Raw genomic sequence first — 22,338 nt, forward strand, 5'->3', positions numbered from 1 at the left:
GAGGAAGAGGTTTGGGTGATTGGGCTGCAGATGGAGAACAAGCCATCAGCAGAGCTTCTAAACTACGTCCAGGCACTGGTGGAAGAAGCTGCGTTCACCGCATCCCAGTAAGGCTTCAAAGCAAAACGTCTGAAAACAAGCATGAAAAACCACAACAAGCAGGAACAACGGGAGGGGGCGGGGTGTTACAGCAGGCTGACCCAACTGGAGATCGGGATGAATCTGATGAGGGAAGATTTGTGTCTCATTTCAGCTGATCAGCATGATTTCCCCCAACAGAAGCATCGTTTCCACCGCTTCTGTCTGAAAACACCCCTCCCGTATACCCAAGCCCCTCCCACAGAGTCCCTCAAGCCCCTCCCACAGAGACCCCCAGGCCCCTCCCACAGAGCCCCAGCCCGCTCCCGCGCTACCCCTCCCTTCATCAATAAAACTTGTTTTTCTTCTAAAATGTGTTTTTGTACATCTTTTACACGGAAAAGTTTGACATTTAAAAGAAGGGACAGGAGGTCAGTGAGCAGGTTTTACCCCCCCCAGGACACGATTTCTAGCTGCTGTGTGTTTATTTATTTACAGGGCAGGGGTGTGTGTGTGTGTGTGTGTGTGTGTGTGGGGGGGGGGGGGGGGGGGGGGGGGGGGGGGAGGAGGAGGAGGAGAAAGACTTAAGTCCTCCCGGTGGGAACAGTTCATCTTCAGGAGTTTTCCCGTGTAGTTCTGTCAGCTCTCCTGCTGAAGCCTTCAGTTCCGCAGAGCCGCCAACCTGGGGGCAAAGGGTTACCCTGAGTCAGATGGAAGCATGTACACACAGCGGCGTCACTGCATAACCCCCGCCCCCCCGCCGAAAACAAGGCGGCAGAATCTGGGCGCCGAAAACAAGGCGGCTGAATCTGGGCGCCGAAAACAAGGCGGCTGAATCTGGGCGCCGAAAACAAGGCGGCTGAATCTGGGCGCCGAAAACAAGGCGGCTGAATCTGGGCGCCGAAAACAAGGCGGCTGAATCTGGGCGCCGAAAACCAGGTGGCTGAATCTGGGCGCCGAAAACATGGCGGCTGAATCTGGGCGCCGAAAACATGGCGGCTGAATCTGGGCGCCGAAAACAAGGCGGCTGAATCTGGGCGCCGAAAACAAGGCGGCTGAATCTGGGCGCCGAAAACAAGGCGGCTGAATCTGGGCGCCGAAAACAAGGCGGCTGAATCTGGGCGCCGAAAACAAGGCGGCTGAATCTGGGCGCCGAAAACAAGGCGGCTGAATCTGGGCGCCGAACACCAGGCGGCTGAATCTGGGCGCCGAACACCAGGCGGCTGAATCTGGGCGCCGAACACCAGGCGGCTGAATCTGGGCGCCGAAAACCAGGCGGCTGAATCTGGGCGCCGAAAACAAGGCGGCTGAATCTGGGCGCCGAAAACAAGGCGGCTGAATCTGGGCGCCGAAAACAAGGCGGCTGAATCTGGGCGCCGAAAACAAGGCGGCTGAGTCTGGGCGCCGAAAACAAGGCGGCTGAGTCTGGGCGCCGAAAACAAGGCGGCTGAGTCTGGGCGCCGAAAACAAGGCGGCTGAATCTGGGCGCCGAAAACATGGCGGCTGAATCTGGGCGCCGAAAACATGGCGGCTGAATCTGGGCGCCGAAAACATGGCGGCTGAATCTGGGCGCCGAAAACAAGGCGGCTGAATCTGGGCGCCGAAAACAAGGCGGCTGAATCTGGGCGCCGAAAACAAGGCGGCTGAATCTGGGCGCCGAAAACCAGGCGGCTGAATCTGGGCGCCGAAAACAAGGCGGCTGAATCTGGGCGCCGAAAACAAGGCGGCTGAATCTGGGCGCCGAAAACAAGGCGGCTGAATCTGGGCGCCGAAAACAAGGCGGCTGAATCTGGGCGCCGAAAACAAGGCGGCTGAATCTGGGCGCCGAAAACAAGGCGGCTGAATCTGGGCGCCGAAAACAAGGCGGCTGAATCTGGGCGCCGAAAACAAGGCGGCTGAATCTGGGCGCCGAAAACATGGCGGCTGAATCTGGGCGCCGAAAACAAGGCGGCTGAATCTGGGCGCCGAAAACAAGGCGGCTGAATCTGGGCGCCGAACACCAGGCGGCTGAATCTGGGCGCCGAACACCAGGCGGCTGAATCTGGGCGCCGAAAACCAGGCGGCTGAATCTGGGCGCCGAAAACAAGGCGGCTGAATCTGGGCGCCGAAAACAAGGCGGCTGAATCTGGGCGCCGAAAACAAGGCGGCTGAATCTGGGCGCCGAAAACAAGGCGGCTGAATCTGGGCGCCGAAAACAAGGCGGCTGAATCTGGGCGCCGAAAACAAGGCGGCTGAATCTGGGCGCCGAAAACAAGGCGGCTGAATCTGGGCGCCGAACACCAGGCGGCTGAATCTGGGCGCCGAAAACAAGGCGGCTGAATCTTTCCACTTCACACAGACTGGATTATTTTAATTCATCTGCAATTTAATGATTTTATGTCATTTTTTTCTTCTTTCATTAAAAATCTATATTTTCTGCTCTTGGATTTGATCTGTGAGGGACAAGATCCTGGTCCAGGACCAGCAGGATCCAGTCTGCAGATTTGAGGCAAGCGGCAGCGCCCCCCCAAAACCCCACCTTTCCCCTCGCCATGTTTACATGTCTTTGTTTATGTATTTATCACTATTCTATGTGTTGATGTGATGATTAAAGAAGAATCATCAGAGTGAAATGAGAAGATGGGTCCTCACCGCCGGGACAGCTGGTCCTCCTTCTCCTGGCTCCGGGAGCTCTCGGCACCGATGGAGGCGGCGCCAGCAGGCAGCTGGTTAAGTTGGTCCATCACCTCCAGGCCGCTCTCTTCTGCTATTTGGTGGATCAGGTCGTCTACTTGCTCCTGAGGCGTGGTCAGCGTCATGGCTGAGCTCATGGAGTCTTCCATCACCTGATGGAGGAAGGAGGGGGGGGCGTCACCAGAGAGAAGTACTGAGACTGGTCCACATGTAGAATGTTCTGCTGTGAAGAACGAGGGTTTGAAGTAACTCACGGAGGTGTGCACGTCAAGGTTCTGAACCTGGCTTTCAAACTTGTCCATGACTGCAGAGACCTTCTGCAGATCCATGGAGTTCAGCGCTTTGTCCAAGGCCTTCGTCACCTGGCCCATGTTTTTAGTCACCTGAAGGTAGAAATAAAAAGGGGATCAAGTTCTCTTCTTCATCAGCATGATGAAGAATATTTCCTCCAGCGGGGTGGAAACCGTAACGCACCGCCTTCATGGTGACGGCCGTTTGGACCTTGGAGGCCACGGCGTCCACTCGCGACGCCATGCGCAGCCAGTTAAGCCCCTCATTTTTTTTCCTGATGGCGTTCTCAGCGTAGACTCTGGCGCACTCCACGTTTTTCTGCTGCAAAGCCTGTTGATGAGAAAATGCTGTCAACACTTATTCTCTGGGAGCACACACCTCCGGAATATCTCATTCACCAGATTTGATGTCTTTTTAGGAATAAATGCAAATCTTCAACCGAGACGGAAAAGATGAAACTTTTCATGAAGCTGAATATCTTTCAGTTCATCACGGCTGGACGGAAAATGTTTTCATATCTTCATCATTGAGCAGCTTCCTGCGTTTACAAACTGCGACTTTAAAGAAAACTTTATTTTTATTAAACTGCAACTACAGTTTAATGAAAAACAATTTTAAGGATCTGTTCTCATCATTTTAGTTTTTAAGATGCTTTTTATTTATTTTCTTTATTAAATAAAAGCAATGATCTGATATAGAAGCTTGGGAAAGCTGCCTCATGACCCTGCTGTTCTGAAAATGGCGAGCTATAAAGGAACCAGTAAGACATTAATGAAACCAAGCCAGACAATGTTCCTGTTCTGGATGGTAGTATCCAGAATGTTGTTCCTGTTCTGGATGGTAGTATCCAGAACGTTGTTCCTGTTCTGTTCCTGTTCTGGATGGTAGTATCCAGAATGTTGTTCCTGTTCTGTTCCTGTTCTGGATGGTAGTATCCAGAACGTTGTTCCTGTTCTGTTCCTGTTCTGGATGGTAGTATCCAGAACGTTGTTCCTGTTCTGTTCCTGTTCTGGATGGTAGTATCCAGAACGTTGTTCCTGTTCTGGATGGTAGTATCCAGAACGTTGTTCCTGTTCTGGATGGTAGTATCCAGAATGTTGTTCCTGTTCTGTTCCTGTTCTGGATGGTAGTATCCAGAACGTTGTTCCTGTTCTGTTCCTGTTCTGGATGGTAGTATCCAGAACGTTGTTCCTGTTCTGTTCCTGTTCTGGATGGTAGTATCCAGAACGTTGTTCCTGTTCTGTTCCTGTTCTGGATGGTAGTATCCAGAACGTTGTTCCTGTTCTGTTCCTGTTCTGGATGGTAGTATCCAGAACGTTGTTCCTGTTCTGGATGGTAGTATCCAGAACGTTGTTCCTGTTCTGGATGGTAGTATCCAGAACGTTGTTCCTGTTCTGTTCCTGTTCTGGATGGTAGTATCCAGAATGTTGTTCCTGTTCTGTTCCTGTTCTGGATGGTAGTATCCAGAACGTTGTTCCTGTTCTGTTCCTGTTCTGGATGGTAGTATCCAGAACGTTGTTCCTGTTCTGTTCCTGTTCTGGATGGTAGTATCCAGAACGTTGTTCCTGTTCTGGATGGTAGTATCCAGAACGTTGTTCCTGTTCTGGATGGTAGTATCCAGAACGTTGTTCCTGTTCTGTTCCTGTTCTGGATGGTAGTATCCAGAATGTTGTTCCTGTTCTGGATGGTAGTATCCAGAACGTTGTTCCTGTCCTGGATGGTAGTATCCAGAACGTTGTTCCTGTTCTGGATGGTAGTATCCAGAATGTTGTTCCTGTTCTGTTCCTGTTCTGGATGGTAGAATCCAGAACGTTGTTCCTGTTCTGGATGGTAGTATCCAGAACGTTGTTCCTGTTCTGGATGGTAGTATCCAGAACGTTGTTCCTGTTCTGGATGGTAGTATCCAGAACGTTGTTCCTGTTCTGGATGGTAGTATCCAGAACGTTGTTCCTGTTCTGGATGGTAGTTTCCAGAATGTTGTTCCTGTTCTGGATGGTAGTATCCAGAATGTTGTTCCTGTTCTGGATGGTAGTATCCAGAATGTTGTTCCTGTTCTGGATGGTAGTATCCAGAATGTTGTTCCTGTTCTGGATGGTAGTATCCAGAATGTTGTTCCTGTTCTGTTCCTGTTCTGGATGGTAGTATCCAGAACGTTGTTCCTGTTCTGTTCCTGTTCTGGATGGTAGTATCCAGAACGTTGTTCTTGTTCTGGATGGTAGTATCCAGAACGTTGTTCCTGTTCTGGATGGTAGTATCCAGAACGTTGTTCCTGTTCTGTTCCTGTTCTGGATGGTAGTTTCCAGAACGTTGTTCCTGTTCTGTTCCTGTTCTGGATGGTAGTATCCAGAACGTTGTTCCTGTTCTGGATGGTAGTATCCAGAACGTTGTTCCTGTTCTGTTCCTGTTCTGGATGGTAGTATCCAGAACGTTGTTCCTGTTCTGTTCCTGTTCTGGATGGTAGTATCCAGAACGGTGTTCCTGTTCTGGATGGTAGTATCCAGAACGTTGTTCCTGTTCTGGATGGTAGTTTCCAGAACGTTGTTCCTGTTCTGGATGGTAGTATCCAGAATGTTGTTCCTGTTCTGGATGGTAGTATCCAGAATGTTGTTCCTGTTCTGGATGGTAGTATCCAGAACGTTGTTCCTGTCCTGGATGGTAGTATCCAGAACGTTGTTCCTGTTCTGATGGTAGTATCCAGAACGTTGTTCCTGTTCTGGATGGTAGTATCCAGAACGTTGTTCCTGTTCTGGATGGTAGTATCCAGAACGTTGTCCCTGTCCTGGATGGTAGTATCCAGAACGTTGTTCCTGTTCTGGATGGTAGTATCCAGAACGTTGTTCCTGTTCTGGATGGTAGTATCCAGAACGTTGTTCCTGTTCTGGATGGTAGTATCCAGAACGTTGTTCCTGTCCTGGATGGTAGTATCCAGAACGTTGTTCCTGTTCTGGATGGTAGTATCCAGAACGTTGTTCCTGTTCTGGATGGTAGTATCCAGAATGTTGTTCCTGTTCTGTTCCTGTTCTGGATGGTAGTATCCAGAATGTTGTTCCTGTTCTGGATGGTAGTATCCAGAACGTTGTTCCTGTTCTGTTCCTGTTCTGGATGGTAGTATCCAGAACGTTGTTCCTGTTCTGTTCCTGTTCTGGATGGTAGTATCCAGAACGTTGTTCCTGTTCTGTTCCTGTTCTGGATGGTAGTATCCAGAACGTTGTTCCTGTTCTGGATGGTAGTATCCAGAACGTTGTTCCTGTTCTGGATGGTAGTATCCAGAACGTTGTTCCTGTTCTGGATGGTAGTATCCAGAACGTTGTTCCTGTTCTGTTCCTGTTCTGGATGGTAGTATCCAGAATGTTGTTCCTGTTCTGGATGGTAGTATCCAGAACGTTGTTCCTGTCCTGGATGGTAGTATCCAGAACGTTGTTCCTGTTCTGGATGGTAGTATCCAGAATGTTGTTCCTGTTCTGTTCCTGTTCTGGATGGTAGTATCCAGAACGTTGTTCCTGTTCTGGATGGTAGTATCCAGAACGTTGTTCCTGTTCTGGATGGTAGTATCCAGAACGTTGTTCCTGTTCTGTTCCTGTTCTGGATGGTAGTATCCAGAATGTTGTTCCTGTTCTGGATGGTAGTATCCAGAATGTTGTTCCTGTTCTGGATGGTAGTATCCAGAATGTTGTTCCTGTTCTGGATGGTAGTATCCAGAATGTTGTTCCTGTTCTGGATGGTAGTATCCAGAATGTTGTTCCTGTTCTGTTCCTGTTCTGGATGGTAGTATCCAGAACGTTGTTCCTGTTCTGTTCCTGTTCTGGATGGTAGTATCCAGAACGTTGTTCCTGTTCTGGATGGTAGTATCCAGAACGTTGTTCCTGTTCTGGATGGTAGTTTCCAGAACGTTGTTCCTGTTCTGTTCCTGTTCTGGATGGTAGTATCCAGAACGTTGTTCCTGTTCTGGATGGTAGTATCCAGAACGTTGTTCCTGTTCTGTTCCTGTTCTGGATGGTAGTATCCAGAACGTTGTTCCTGTTCTGTTCCTGTTCTGGATGGTAGTATCCAGAACGTTGTTCCTGTTCTGGATGGTAGTATCCAGAACGTTGTTCCTGTTCTGGATGGTAGTATCCAGAACGTTGTTCCTGTTCTGTTCCTGTTCTGGATGGTAGTTTCCAGAATGTTGTTCCTGTTCTGGATGGTAGTTTCCAGAACGTTGTTCCTGTTCTGGATGGTAGTATCCAGAACGTTGTTCCTGTCCTGGATGGTAGTATCCAGAACGTTGTTCCTGTCCTGGATGGTAGTATCCAGAACGTTGTTCCTGTTCTGGATGGTAGTATCCAGAACGTTGTTCCTGTTCTGGATGGTAGTATCCAGAACGTTGTTCCTGTTCTGGATGGTAGTATCCAGAACGTTGTTCCTGTCCTGGATGGTAGTATCCAGAACGTTGTTCCTGTTCTGGATGGTAGTATCCAGAACGTTGTTCCTGTCCTGGATGGTAGTATCCAGAACGTTGTTCCTGTTCTGGATGGTAGTATCCAGAACGTTGTTCCTGTTCTGGATGGTAGTATCCAGAATGTTGTTCCTGTTCTGTTCCTGTTCTGGATGGTAGTATCCAGAACGTTGTTCCTGTTCTGTTCCTGTTCTGGATGGTAGTATCCAGAACGTTGTTCCTGTTCTGGATGGTAGTATCCAGAATGTTGTTCCTGTTCTGGATGGTAGTATCCAGAACGTTGTTCCTGTTCTGTTCCTGTTCTGGATGGTAGTATCCAGAACGTTGTTCCTGTTCTGGATGGTAGTATCCAGAACGTTGTTCCTGTTCTGTTCCTGTTCTGGATGGTAGTATCCAGAACGTTGTTCCTGTTCTGGATGGTAGTATCCAGAACGTTGTTCCTGTTCTGTTCCTGTTCTGGATGGTAGTATCCAGAACGTTGTTCCTGTTCTGGATGGTAGTATCCAGAACGTTGTTCCTGTTCTGGATGGTAGTATCCAGAACGTTGTTCCTGTTCTGTTCCTGTTCTGGATGGTAGTATCCAGAACGTTGTTCCTGTTCTGGATGGTAGTATCCAGAACGTTGTTCCTGTTCTGTTCCTGTTCTGGATGGTAGTATCCAGAACGTTGTTCCTGTTCTGGATGGTAGTATCCAGAACGTTGTTCCTGTTCTGGATGGTAGTATCCAGAATGTTGCTGGGATCAACATCTATCTTTGACATCTTGGAAAACCTGTTTCCTCATGGATTTACTCACCATTTATTGTTGAGCTTTTTGCAGATTTTCTGAAAATGCTGATTCGGTTAGACCAGTTAGACCAGGAACCGTTCTCAGAAACACATCATGAAGATCCTCCAGGAGGTTTTATGTACAGCTGCTAACAAACAAACAATGGCAATAACACTCTTTGGGGAAAGAAATAACTAGAAGCACTCAGAGAGCTTTCCTCCACCATGCCATTGCAGCTTGTTTTTGCTAATGATAGTGGGCATTATTTATGAAGCAGAAGCTCTAATGGCACAATTATCCCCATCGTAAAGATTTCTGTAAAACATTCCTGGATACAGGATGCGATCAATTCTGAACTCTTTATGTTGTTTTATGTTGCTAACAGACAGATAAACCAGCAGCATGAGCTTTGGTGGAAGTAGCAAATGCAAAAATAAAAATCTGCCAAGAGTCTGTCTCCTTGTTTAATTGCTAAAAGCCTCTCCTCCTCAAACATTTCTGGATTGAACCAGAAATTAGAGAGCAAAGTAGCCACTTAACATACAAAGACATAAAAGCTGCACAACTCAACGCTTCTCATTGTTTTCTATAGAACAGCTACAGACGTCACACATCAAACCGTCTGATACAAACACCTGAAAAGTACTGCTGTTGGATGGATGGATAGACTGATGGATGGACGGATGGAGGGATGGATGGAGAGATGATAGATGGATGGATGATAGATGGACGGATGGATGGACAGATGGATGGATGGAAGGATGGATGAACAAATGGACGGATGGATGGATTAATGATGGATGGATGGATGGATGGACGAATGGATGGATGAAGGAATGGGTGGATGATAGATGGATGATAGATGGATGGATGGATGGTAGCAGATAAAAATGTTTACTTGTTTACTTCTTGGAAACAATTAAACACTGAAACGAGTTGTGTTGGTTAGAAAACTTTAACAGCGTGACTGAAACCAGGTTGCTGAGTCATGGCCGTTACCGTGACGACTTCACAGCTGACAGAAGAAATGCACATCAACACTTCGGATGAACATTCGGCTGCTGTTCACCAGCAGTTTGGTCTCATGTTGTCCTCACCTTTTTGACCTTAGCCTGCTCCTTTTCAGATTCTTTCTCTGCTTTCTTTGCCAATCTCTCAAGCTGCTTGGACGTGAACTGTTATGAAGAAAAATTAAGTATTGATGAGTAAGCAACAACTGACCCGCTGAACGTTCAGATATGTTCTCTACAGGAACGTACCTTTAACTGGAAGAGTGTGTCTGTGAATGACAGAACCAGAGTTAGAAGGCAGTTATAAAAAAAAGCAAACAGTCTCCAAACAACGGCTTAAACGGACCCTTACTGATAATTATAAGAAGAATTTAAAACCATTCTGCATCGCTGCTTCCAGTTTGTAGGTAAATGTATTTAGAACATGCATGACCACGGACACATTGTTGTGAGATTAACATCCATTCATTCTGCAGACAGCTGCAGTCATGCTGTGCTTTCCTTTAGAGAAAATAAAAAACAAAAGTCCTAACTGAAAAGTCATCTCTTTAAAGGTATTATTATCATTACTGAATGGGGAAATATGAGAACGTGGTGCTGGAAGGATCCTTTCCTCCGGACTGAGATCTGTTTTCCATCCAACAACTTTTACACCTAAACATAATCTGACCTGGACAAAGGCCAGAGTCTGAGAAGTCTCTTAAAAGTTTTCCTGAACCACAAATCAGTGACTTTTATTTGACTTAGTCTCTACGTGAAATAAAATAAAGAAGAATAGAAAAGAGCAGCAACAACAAGGTGACGGTGCACATTCCCGGAAGTGTGTTAAAGTTGACTTCGTCCTGACGGCAGATTCAGCGCCACAAAACATATAAAATTTCAGCAAATATCACTTTTATCTTCAGCATTACAACCCAACTTAATGCCTGATGACATGAGTGGAAACTATCTTTGGTTTGACAGCTGGAAGCTAAGCGGCTAACAAGCTAATATGCTAATGCTAATGGTATGAGCCGTGACAGATTAAATCCACGCAGACTTTTTGTTCCGCTGACAGCACGCGACATACCCTCCATGTTGTGATGATTGTGCTGCCGAAAAATCTGGGAAATAATCCTCAGTTCTTCAACAAGCTAGCTTTGTTTTGGTTTGGTTTGACCGCGTCTCTTCCTGGTTCAGATGTTGTCACGTGACCGCAGCATTTCTTCTTCGTCTTCTTCCGCTTTGTCTTCTTCTGCAGGACAATAAGAAGGAGGTGCATTACAGCCACCAGCCGGTAAGAGGTGAGGGTCAGCAAAATCAGAAAATAGATGTTTTTCTCTAACACTATGTGATAAGGCCTGTAATCCGTAACATGATGCATGTTTGTTTCTCTGGCTGTGACATTTTAACGTGACATTCTTTTTAAGATGGGAGTTGATGGCACTTTGCTCTGTTTTGCAGCTAGTTTTCATCTCTCTCGTGGAGTAAAAAGTATGGAAGCTCCTCTATTTCAGGTCTCTGGTCATTTCTCCTCCCCAACAACACATAATTCACAGCTAAAACACAAGTTTGTCTCCTTTCAGCCACCATATTCAGAGATGAAGATGTAACACCTTCTACTGTTTTAGGTGTTCCTGTCCAGTTGTTCCTGCCCAGATGTTCCTGTCCAGGTGTTCCTTTCCAGGTGTTCCTGCCCAGCTGTTCCCGTCCAGATCTTCCTTTTTCAGATGTTCCTGTCCAGATGTTCCTTTCCAGGTGTTCCTGTCCAGATGTTCCTGTCCAGATGTTCCTGTCCAGGTGTTCCTGTCCAGATGTTCCTGCCCAGGTGGTCCTGTCCAGAGGTTCCTTTCCAGGTGTTCCTGCCCAGGTGTTCCTGTCCAGGTATTCCTGTCCAGGTGTTCCTGTCCAGATGTTCCTGTCCAGATGTTCCTGTCCAGGTGTTCCTGTCCAGATGTTCCTGCCCAGGTGGTCCTGTCCAGAGGTTCCTTTCCAGGTGTTCCTGCCCAGGTGTTCCTGTCCAGGTATTCCTGTCCAGGTGTTCCTGTCCAGATGTTCCTTTCCAGATGTTCCTGCCCAGGTGGTCCTGTCCAGAGGTTCCTTTCCAGGTGTTCCTGTCCAGGTATTCCTGTCCAGATGTTCCTGCCCAGATGTTCCTGTCCAGGTGTTCCTGCCTAGATGTTCCTGTCCAGATCTTCCTTTCTAGGTGGTCCTGTCCAGGTGTTCCCGTCCAGATGTTCCTGTCCAGATTTTCCTGTCCAGATGTTCCTTTCCAGATGTTCCTGTCCAGGTGTTCCCGTCCAGATATTCCTGCCCGGATGTTCCTTTCCAGATGTTCCTATCCAGATGTTCCTGTCCAGGTGTTCCCGTCCAGATGTACCTGCCCGGATGTTCCTTTCCAGATGTTCCTATCCAGATGTTCCTGTCAAGTTGTTCCTGCCCGGATGTTCCTGCCCAGGTGGTCCTGTCCAGAAGTTCCTTTCCAGGTGTTCCTGTCCAGGTATTCCTGTCCAGGTGTTCCTGTCCAGATGTTCCTTTCCAGATGTTCCTGCCCAGGTGGTCCTGTCCAGAGGTTCCTTTCCAGGTGTTCCTGTCCAGAGGTTCCTTTCCAGGTGTTCCTGCCCAGGTGGTCCTGTCCAGAGGTTCCTTTCCAGGTGTTCCTGTCCAGGTATTCCTGTCCAGATGTTCCTGCCCAGATGTTCCTGTCCAGGTGTTCCTGCCTAGATGTTCCTGTCCAGATCTTCCTTTCTAGGTGGTCCTGTCCAGGTGTTCCTGTCCAGATGTTCCTTTCTAGGTGGTCCTGTCCAGGTGTTCCCGTCCAGATGTTCCTGTCCAGATTTTCCTGTCCAGATGTTCCTTTCCAGATGTTCCTGTCCAGGTGTTCCCGTCCAGATATTCCTGCCCGGATGTTCCTTTCCAGATGTTCCTATCCAGATGTTCCTGTCCAGGTGTTCCCGTCCAGATGTACCTGCCCGGATGTTCCTTTCCAGATGTTCCTATCCAGATGTTCCTGTCCAGGTGTTCCTGTCAAGTTGTTCCTGCCCGGATGTTCCTGCCCAGGTGGTCCTGTCCAGAAGTTCCTTTCCAGGTGTTCCTGTCCAGTTGTTCCTGCCCAGGTGGTCCTGTCCAGATGTTCCTATCCAGGTGTTCCTGCCAAGATGTTCATTTCCAGTTGTTCCTGTCCAGATGTTCCTGTCTAGATGCCAAAGACTGGGATCTAAACCCAGACTGTGACCTAAACCAAGACTAGGACCTTAACCCAGACTGGGATCTGAACCAAGACTGGGACCTGGACCAAGACTGGGACCTGAACCCAGACTGGGACCTGGACCAATACTGTGACCTGGACAAAGACTAGGACCTGGAAAAAGACTGGGACCTAAACCAAGACTGGGACCTGGACCAAGACTGGGACCTAAACCAAGACTGGGACCTGGACCAAGACTGGGACCTGAACCAAGACTGGGACCTGAACCCAGACTGGGACCTAGACAAAGACTGGGCCCTGAACCCAGACTGGGACCTGAACCAAGACTGGGACCTGAAGCCAGACTGGGACCTGAACCAAGACTGGGACCTTAACCCAGACTGGGATCGGAACCAAGACTGGGACCCTGACCAAGACTGGGACCTGGACCAAGACTGGGACCTGAACCAAGACTGGAATCTAATCCAAGACTGGGACCTGAACCAAGACAGGAATCTAAACCCAGACAGGGACCTAAACCAAGACTGGGACCTGGACCAAGACTGGGACCCGAACCAAAACTGGGATCTCAACCCAGACTGGGACCTGAACCAAGACTTGGACCTGAACCCAGACTGGGACCTGGACCAAGACTGGGATCTGAACCCAGACCGGGACCTGAAACAAGACTGGGACCTGAACCAATACTGGGACCTGGACCAAGACTGGGATCTGAAAAAAGACTAGGACCTGGACCAGGACTGGAACCTGAACCCAGACTGGGACCTGAACCCAGACCGGGACCTTAACCAAGACTGGGATTTAAACCCAGACTAGGACCTAAACCAAGACTGGGACCTGGACCAAGACTGGGACAAGGACCAAGACTGAGACCTAAACCAAGACTGGAACGAGGACCAAGACTGAGACCTAAACCAAGACTGGAACGAGGACCAAGACTGGGACCTGAACTAAGACTGGGACCTGGACCAAGACTGGGATCTAAACCCAGTGTGGGATAAAAACCCAGACTGGGATCTAAACCAAGACTGGGAACTGAACAAAGACTGGGACCTGAACAAAGACTGGGACCTGAACCCAGACTGGAATCTAAACCCAGACTGGGACCTAAACCAAGACTGGGACCTGGACCAAGACTGGGACCTGGACCAAGACTGGGACCTGGACCAAGACTAGGACCTGAACCCAGACTGGGACCTGAACCAAGACTGGGACCTGAACCAAGACTGGAATCTAAACCCAGACTGGGACCTGAACCAAGACTGGGACCTGGTCCAAGACTGGGACCTGAACCAAGACTGGGACCTGAACCAAGACTGAGATCTAAACACAGACGGGGACCTGAACCAAGACTGGGACCTGGTCCAAGACTGGGACCTGGACCAAGACTGGGACCTTAACCCAGACTGGGACCTGGAAAAAGACTGGGACCTGAACCATGACTGGGACCTGAACCCAGACTGGGACCTGGACCAAGACTGGGACTTGAACCAAGACTGGGACCTGAACAAAGACTGGGACCTGAACCCAGACTGGAATCTAAACCCAGACTGGGACCTAAACCAGGACTAGGACCTGGACCAAGACTGGGACCTGGACCAAGACTGGGACCTGAACCCAGACTGGGACCTGAACCAAGACTGGGACCTAAACCAAGACTGGAATCTAAACCCAGACTGGGACCTGAACCAAGACTGGGACCTGGACCCAGACTGCTGAACCAAGACTGGGATCTAAACACAGACTGGGACCTGAACCAAGACTGGGATCTGGACCAAGACTGGGATCTGAACCCAGACTGGGACCTTAACCAAGACTGGAATCTAAACCCAGACTGGGACCTGGAAAAAGACTGTGACCTGGACCAAGACTGGGACCCGAACAAAGACTGGGATCTAAACACAGACTGGGACCTAAACCAAGACTGGGACCTGGACCAAGACTGGGACCTTGACCAAGACTGGGATCTGAACCCAGACTGGGACCTTAACCCAGACTGGAATCTAAACCCAGACTGGGACCTAAACCAAGACTAAGACCTGGACCCAGACTGGGACCTGAACCAAGACTGGGACCTGGACCAGGATTGGGACCTGAACCAAGACTGGGATTTCAACCCAGACTGGGACCTGAACCAAGACAGGGACTTTAACCAAGACTGGGATCTCAACCCAGACTGGGACTTGAACCCAGACTCGGACCTGGACCAAGACTGGGATCTGAACCTAGACCGGGACCTGAACCAAGACTGGGACATGGATCAAGAATGGGATCTGAACAAAGACTAGGACCTTGACCAGGACTGGAACCTGAACCCAGACAGGGACCTGAACCCAGACCGGGACCTTAACCAGGACTGGGATCTAAACCTAGACTGGGACCTAAACCAAGACTGGGACCTGGACTAAGACTGGGACCTGGACCAAGACTGGGACCTGAACCAAGACTGTGATCGAAACACAGACTGGGACCTGGACCCAGACTGGGACCTGGAAAAAGACTGGGACCTGAACCCAGACTGGGACCTGGACCAAGACTGGGACCTGAACCCAGACTGGAATCTAAACCCAGACTGGAATCTAAACCCAGACTGGGACCTAAACCAAGACTAGTACCTGGACCCAGACTGGGATCTGAACCCAGACTGGGACCTGAACCAAGACTGGGACCTGGACCAAGACTGGGACCTGAACCAAGACTGGGACCTTGACCAAGACTGGGACCTGGACCAAGACTGGGATCTGAACCCAGACTGGGACCTTAACCCAGACTGGAATCTAAACCCAGACTGGGACCTAAACCAAGACTGGGACCTGGACCAAGACTGGGACCCGAACCAAAACTGGGATCTCAACCCAGACTGGGACTTGACCCAAGACTGGGACCTGAACCAAGACTGGGATTTCAACCCAGACTGGGACCTGAACCCAGACGGGGACCTGAACCAAGACTGGGACCTTAACCAAGACTTGGACCTGAACCCAGACTGTGACCTGGACAAAGACTGGGACCTGGACGAAGACTGGGACCTGAACCAAGACTGGGACCTGGACCCAGACTGGGACCTGAACCAAGACTGGGATCGAAACACAGACTGGGACCTGGACCCAGACTGGGACCTGGAAAAAGACTGGGACCTGAACCCAGACTGGGACCTGGACCAAGACTGGGACCTGAACCCAGACTGGAATCTAAACCCAGACTGGAATCTAAACCCAGACTGGGACCTAAACCAAGACTAGTACCTGGACCCAGACTGGGATCTGAACCCAGACTGGGACCTGAACCAAGACTGGGACCTGGACCAAGACTGGGACCTGAACCAAGACTGGGATCTAAACACAGACTGAGACCTGGAAAAAGACTGGGACCTAAATCCAGACTGGAATCTAAACCCAGACTGGGACCTAAACTAAGACAAGGACCTGGGAAGGGACTGGGACCTGAACCAAGACTGGGACCTGGACCAAGACTGGGACCTGGACCAAGACTGTGACCTGGACAAAGACTGGGATCTAAACCCAGACTGTGACCTAAACCAAGACTGGGACCTGGAAAAAGACTGGGACCTGAACCCAGACTGGGACCTGGACCAAGACTGTGACCTGGACAAAGACTGGGACCTGGACCAAGACTGGGACCTGAACCAAGACTGGGACCTGAACCCAGACTGGGACCTTAACCCAGACTGGAACCTGAACCAAGACTGGGACCTGAACCCAGACTGGGACCTGGACCAAGACTGGGACCTGGACAAAGACTGGGATCTAAACCCAGACTGTGACCTAAACCAAGACTGGGACCTGGAAAAAGACTGGGACCTGAACCCAGACTGGGACCTCGACCAAGACTGTGACCTGGACAAAGACTGGGACCTGGACCAAGACTGGGACCTGAACCAAGACTGGGACCTGAACCCAGACTGGGACCTGGACCCAGACTGGGACCTGAACCCAGACTGGGACCTGGACCAAGACTGGGACCTGAACCCAGACTGGAATCTAAACCCAGACTGGAATCTAAACCCAGACTGGGACCTAAACCAAGACTAGTACCTGGACCCAGACTGGGATCTGAACCCAGACTGGGACCTGAACCAAGACTGGGACCTGAACCAAGACTGGGATCTAAACACAGACTGAGACCTGGAAAAAGACTGGGACCTAAATCCAGACTGGAATCTAAACCCAGACTGGGACCTAAACTAAGACAAGGACCTGGGACAAGACTGGGACCTGAACCAAGACTGGGACCTGGACCAAGACTGGGACCTGAACCCAGACTGGGACCTGGACCTAGACTGTGACCTGGACAAAGACTGGGATCTAAACCCAGACTGTGACCTAAACCAAGACTGGGACCTGGAAAAAGACTGGGACCTGAACCCAGACTGGGACCTGGACAAAGACTGGGACCTGAACCAAGACTGGGACCTGAACCCAGACTGGGACCTTAACCCAGACTGGAACCTGGACAAAGACTGGGACCTGAACCAAGACTGGGACCTGAACCCAGACTGGGACCTTAACCCAGACTGGAACCTGAACCAAGACTGGGACCCTGACCAAGACTGGGACCTGGACCAAGACTGGGACCTGAACCAAGACTGGGATCTGAACCAAGACTGGGACCTGAACCAAGAAAGGAATCTAAACCCAGAAAGGGACCTAAACCAAGACTGGGACCTGGACCAAGACTGGGACCCGAACCAAAACTGGGATCTCAACCCAGACTGGGACTTGAACCAAGACTGGGACCTGAACCAAGACTGGGATTTCAACCCAGACTGGGACCTGAACCCAGACTGGGACCTGAACCAAGACTGGGACCTGAACCAAGACTTGGACCTGAACCCAGAATGGGACCTGGACCAAGACTGGGATCTGAACAAAGACTAGGACCTTGACCAGGACTGGAACCTGAACCCAGACTGGGACCTGAACCCAGACCGGGACCTTAACCAGGACTGGGATTTAAACCTAGACCGGGACCTAAACCAAGACTGGGACCTGGACCAAGACTGGGACCTAAACCAAGACTGGGACCAGGACCAAGACTGGGACCTGGACTAAGACTGGGACCTGGACCAAGACTGGGACCTGAACCAAGACTGGGATCGAAACACAGACTGGGACCTGGACCCAGACTGGGACCTGAACCCAGACTGGAATCTAAACCCAGACTGGAATCTAAACCCAGACTGTGACCTAAACCAAGACTAGTACCTGGACCCAGACTGGGATCTGAACCCAGACTGGGACCTGAACCAAGACTGGGACCTGGACCAAGACTGGGACCTGAACCAAGACTGGGATCTAAACACAGACTGGGACCTGAACCAAGACTGGGACCTTGACCAAGACTGGGACCTGGACCAAGACTGGGATCTGAACCCAGACTGGGACCTTAACCCAGACTGGAATCTAAACCCAGACTGGGACCTAAACCAAGACTAGGACCTGGACCAAGACTGGGACCTGGACAAAGACTGGGACCTGAACCAAGACTGGGACCTAAACCAAGACTGGAATCTAAACCCAGACTGGGACCTGGACCAAGACTGTGACCTGGACAAAGACTGGGACCTGGACCAAGACTGGGACCTGAACCAAGACTGGGACCTGAACCCAGACTGGGACCTGGACAAAGACTGGGACCTGAACCAAGACTGGGACCTGAACCCAGACTGGGACCTTAACCCAGACTGGAACCTGAACCAAGACTGGGACCTGAACCCAGACTGGGACCTGGACCAAGACTGTGACCTGGACAAAGACTGGGATCTAAACCCAGACTGTGACCTAAACCAAGACTGGGACCTGAACCAAGACTGGGACCTGAACCCAGACTGGGACCTGGACCCAGACTGGGACCTGAACCCAGACTGGGACCTGGACCAAGACTGGGACCTGAACCCAGACTGGAATCTAAACCCAGACTGGAATCTAAACCCAGACTGGGACCTAAACCAAGACTAGTACCTGGACCCAGACTGGGATCTGAACCCAGACTGGGACCTGAACCAAGACTGGGACCTGGACCAAGACTGGGACCTGGACCAAGACTGGGACCTGAACCAAGACTGGGATCTAAACACAGACTGAGACCTGGAAAAAGACTGGGACCTAAATCCAGACTGGAATCTAAACCCAGACTGGGACCTAAACTAAGACAAGGACCTGGGACAAGACTGGGACCTGAACCCAGACTGGGACCTGGACCAAGACTGGGACCTGAACCCAGACTGGGACCTGGACCTAGACTGTGACCTGGACAAAGACTGGGATCTAAACCCAGACTGTGACCTAAACCAAGACTGGGACCTGGAAAAAGACTGGGACCTGAACCCAGACTGGGACCTGGACAAAGACTGGGACCTGAACCAAGACTGGGACCTGAACCCAGACTGGGACCTTAACCCAGACTGGAACCTGGACAAAGACTGGGACCTGAACCAAGACTGGGACCTGAACCCAGACTGGGACCTTAACCCAGACTGGAACCTGAACCAAGACTGGGACCCTGACCAAGACTGGGACCTGAACCCAGACTGGGACCTGAACCAAGACTGGGACCTTAACCCAGACTGGAACCTGAACCAAGACTGGGACCCTGACCAAGACTGGGACCTGGACCAAGACTGGGACCTGAACCAAGACTGGGATCGGAACCAAGACTGGGACCTGAACCAAGAAAGGAATCTAAACCCAGAAAGGGACCTAAACCAAGACTGGGACCTGGACCAAGACTGGGACCCGAACCAAAACTGGGATCTCAACCCAGACTGGGACTTGAACCAAGACTGGGACCTGAACCAAGACTGGGATTTCAACCCAGACTGGGACCTGAACCCAGACTGGGACCTGAACCAAGACTTGGACCTGAACCCAGACTGGGACCTGGACCAAGACTGGGATCTGAACAAAGACTAGGACCTTGACCAGGACTGGAAACTGAACCCAGACTGGGACCTGAACCCAGACCGGGACCTTAACCAGGACTGGGATTTAAACCTAGACTGGGACCTAAACCAAGACTGGGACCTGGACCAAGACTGGGACCTAAACCAAGACTGGGACCAGGACCAAGACTGGGACCTGGACTAAGACTGGGACCTGGACCAAGACTGGGACCTGGACCAAGACTGGGATCGAAACACAGACTGGGACCTGGACCCAGACTGGGACCTGGAAAAAGACTGGGACCTGGACCAAGACTGGGACCTGAACCAAGACTGGGATCTAAACACAGACTGGGACCTGAACCAAGACTGGGACCTTGACCAAGACTGGGACCTTGACCAAGACTGGGACCTGGACCCAGACTGGGATCTGAACCCAGACTGGGACCTTAACCCAGACTGGAATCTAAACCCAGACTGGGACCTAAACCAAGACTAGGACCTGGACCAAGACTGGGACCTGGACAAAGACTGGGACCTGAACCCAGACTGGGACCTGAACACAGACTGGGACCTAAACCAAGACTGGAATCTAAACCCAGACTGGGACCTGAACGAAGACTGGGACCTGGTCCAAGACTGGGACCTGAACCAAGACTGGGATCTAAACACAGACTGGGACCTGAACCAAGACTGGGACCTGGACCAAGACTGGGACCTAGACCAAGACTGGGATCTGAACCAAGACTGGGACCTTAACCAAGACTGGGATCTAAACCCAGTTTGGGACCTAGACCCAGACTGGGACCTGGAAAAAGACTGGGACCTGAACCAAGACTGGGACCTGAACTCCGACTGGGACCTGGACCAAGACTGGGACCTGAACCCAGACTGGGACCTGGACCAAGACTGGGACCTAAACCAAGACTGGAAACTAAACCGAGACTGGGACCTGGACCAAGACTGGGACCTGAACCCAGACTGTGACCTAAACCAAGACTGGGAGCAGGACCCAGACTGGGATCTGAACCCAGACTTGGACCTGAACCAAGACTGGGACCTGGACCAAGACTGGGACCTGGACCAAGACTGGGATCTGAACCCAGACTGGGACCTTAACCAAGACTGGGATCTACACCCAGACTGGGACCTAAACCAAGACTGGGACCTGGACCAAGACTGGGACCTGAACCAAGCCTGGGACCTGGATCAAGACTGGGATCTGAACCCAGACTGGGACCTAAACCAAGACTGGGACCTGGACCAAGACTGTAATCTAAACCCAGACTTGGAACTAAACCAAGAGTGGGACCTGGACCCGACTGGGATCTAAACCCAGACTGGGAACTAAACCAAGACTTAGACCTTAACCAAGACTGGAATCTAAACCCAGACTGGAATCTAAACCCAGACTTGGAACTAAACCAAGACTGGGACCTGAACCAAGACTGGGACCTCTTCCAAGACTGGGACCTGAACCAAGACTGTGACCTGAACCAAGACTGTGTCTTGGACCAAGACTGAGATCTGAACCCAGACTGGGACCTGAACCAAGACTGGGACCTGGGCCAAGACTGGCACCTGAACCAAGACTGGGACCTGGTCCAAGATTGGGACCTGAACCAAGACTGGGACCTGAACCAAGACTGGGACCTGGACCCAGACTGGGATCTGAACCCAGACTGGGATCTGAACCTAGACTGGGACCTGGACCAAGACTAGGACCTGAACCAAGATTGGGACCTGGACCAAGACTGGGACCGGGACCAAGACTGGGATCTAAACCCAGACTGGGACCTAAACCCAGACTGGGACCTGAACCCAGACTGGGACCTGAACACAGACTGGGACCTGGACCAAGACTAGGACCTGATCCAAGACTGGGACCTGAACCAAGACTGGGACCGGGACCAAGACTGGGACCTGAACCCAGACTGGGACCTGAACAAGGACTGGGACCTAAACCAAGACTGGGATCTAAACCCAGACTGGGACCTAAACCAAGACTGGGACCTTAACCATAGAGTGTTTGTAAAAAGATGGGCGGAGCCTCTGTGATGTCACCCGTAGGTTTCTGAAGAGCTGAATTGAAGCTCGGTGGGCGGTATCTACCATCACCATCTTGGCAGGGGCATGCGTGTCGTCTCCCCTGGAAAATACAAAAATGGGCAAAGAGGTGGAGCTGAGAGGGGGGCTGTGAGCGTCATGGTGGATGATTGACATCGAGCAAACTCCGAGCTTTCAGTAGCTAAGAGCTAACCGAGCTAACCAGGAGATAACAGGAGCTAACCAGCTAACGGAGGTAAGCGGGCTAAAGCTAAGTCACGTTAACCGGCTAAAAACCGCGGCTAAAAACTACGTTCTTCTTCCTTAAAGTGTCAGGTCGAGTACCTTTCAGTCAAAAGGACACGCCCCTAAATATGCCGAACTTCGAGATTAAATTACTTCTAAACGGGTGAGTTAGAAAAAAATTCACTCCCCCAACAGTTGTCATTAAGGTAAACCTGACCTATTAAACCTAAAATGGATTTTTGAACCAGGCTGTAAACATGTTTATTTCTGCTGTAAACATGTTTTTTTTTCTGCTGTAAAGTTGGTCTTTTTAACATGGGAGTCCATAGGGATTTGCTCTGTTTTGCAGCCCCAAGTGGAGGAAGGGGGAACTGCAGTTTTATACACTTCCGCATGGACTTCACTTTTAACCACCGAAGGCTCCGTCCATCTTTCATATATGGTCTATGATCTGAACCTAGACTGGGATCTGGACCCAGACTGGGATTTGAACCTAAACTGAGATCTGAACCCAGACTTACAGGCGGCTGAAATGAGTTTCCTCCGCAGGGTGGCCGGTCTCTCCCTTAGAGATAGGGTGAGGAGCTCAGTCATCCGGGAGGAGATCAGAGTAGAGCTGCTGCTCCTCCGCATCGAGAGGAACCAGTTGAGGAGGCTCGGGCATCTGGTCAGGATGCCTCCTGGACCTCCCTGGTGAGGTGTTC

At 50.5% G+C, this 22,338-nt stretch overlaps 1 protein-coding gene across 1 annotated transcript; it reads right to left on the reverse strand.

Annotated features, from left to right (window-relative positions):
• Nucleotides 1–637: 637 nt before the first annotated feature.
• Nucleotides 638–10,462, reverse strand: chmp1a (charged multivesicular body protein 1A). Its single transcript, XM_079258698.1, has 7 exons — nt 10,324–10,462; nt 9,504–9,523; nt 9,342–9,419; nt 3,226–3,372; nt 3,006–3,134; nt 2,710–2,903; nt 638–760 (listed from the first exon to the last, which is right to left on the reverse strand). The coding sequence occupies exons 1-7, from the start codon at nt 10,328–10,330 to the stop codon at nt 739–741; spliced, it is 597 nt and encodes a 198-aa protein (XP_079114824.1). The 5' UTR covers nt 10,331–10,462; the 3' UTR covers nt 638–738.
• Nucleotides 10,463–22,338: the final 11,876 nt, after the last annotated feature.

Source organism: Telmatherina bonti (genome assembly GCF_933228915.1).
Source record: "Telmatherina bonti genome assembly, chromosome: 2".
Taxonomy (NCBI): Eukaryota; Metazoa; Chordata; class Actinopteri; order Atheriniformes; family Telmatherinidae; genus Telmatherina; species Telmatherina bonti.